The sequence below is a fragment of the Tupaia chinensis genome, unplaced genomic scaffold, assembly GCF_000334495.1.
Source record: "Tupaia chinensis unplaced genomic scaffold, TupChi_1.0 Scaffold149964_1, whole genome shotgun sequence".
NCBI classification, from domain to species: Eukaryota; Metazoa; Chordata; class Mammalia; order Scandentia; family Tupaiidae; genus Tupaia; species Tupaia belangeri.
In genome coordinates this window covers 31,657-32,054 of record NW_006209805.1, presented here as the reverse complement: position 1 = coordinate 32,054, position 398 = coordinate 31,657, and the positions used below count along the sequence as shown (strand labels likewise).

At 70.4% G+C, this 398-nt stretch overlaps 1 protein-coding gene across 3 annotated transcripts in view; it reads left to right on the top strand.

Annotated features, from left to right (window-relative positions):
- Positions 1–398, top strand: part of MIER2 (MIER family member 2) — a 26,207-nt gene that overhangs the window by 24,543 nt on the left and 1,266 nt on the right. For 2 of the 3 annotated variants that reach the window (XM_027769544.1, XM_027769543.1), the window contains one exon: positions 1–225. In XM_027769544.1, the coding sequence (XP_027625345.1) occupies positions 1–225 (225 nt within the window). The remainder of the gene's footprint in view (positions 226–398) is intronic. The other variant, XM_027769545.1, reaches the window with a different exon arrangement.

Sequence of the window (398 nt, the reverse complement as noted above, 5' to 3'; positions counted from 1 at the left end):
GTCTGGCACCGGCCGGAGGCTGGCTGTGGGCTTCCTGCCCGCCGAGCTTCCCCTGCTCTCCAGCCACGTGGGGCTGACCGGGGACCCCGAGGAGGCTGTAGCCCCTGCACAGGTCGCCTTGTCTGTCACCGAGTTCGGACTCATCGGCATTGGGGACGTGAACCCCTTCCTGGCCACCCACTCCACATGCCCGGCCCCCGGGCTGCACTCGGAGCCTCTGTCACAGTGAGTGCCCCCACGGCCCAGGGCTGTGCCTTGTCCCACCCTCTGCTGGTGCTCTGGTTTCTCCCCTTCCTCAGGGTGGCAGGTCCTGTGGGGACAACTGGCTGGTGCTGTCCCCCAGCCCCACCCCAGGGCCCTCACGGCCGCAGGGCACTGCCCCCCAGCCCCAGGGGCCT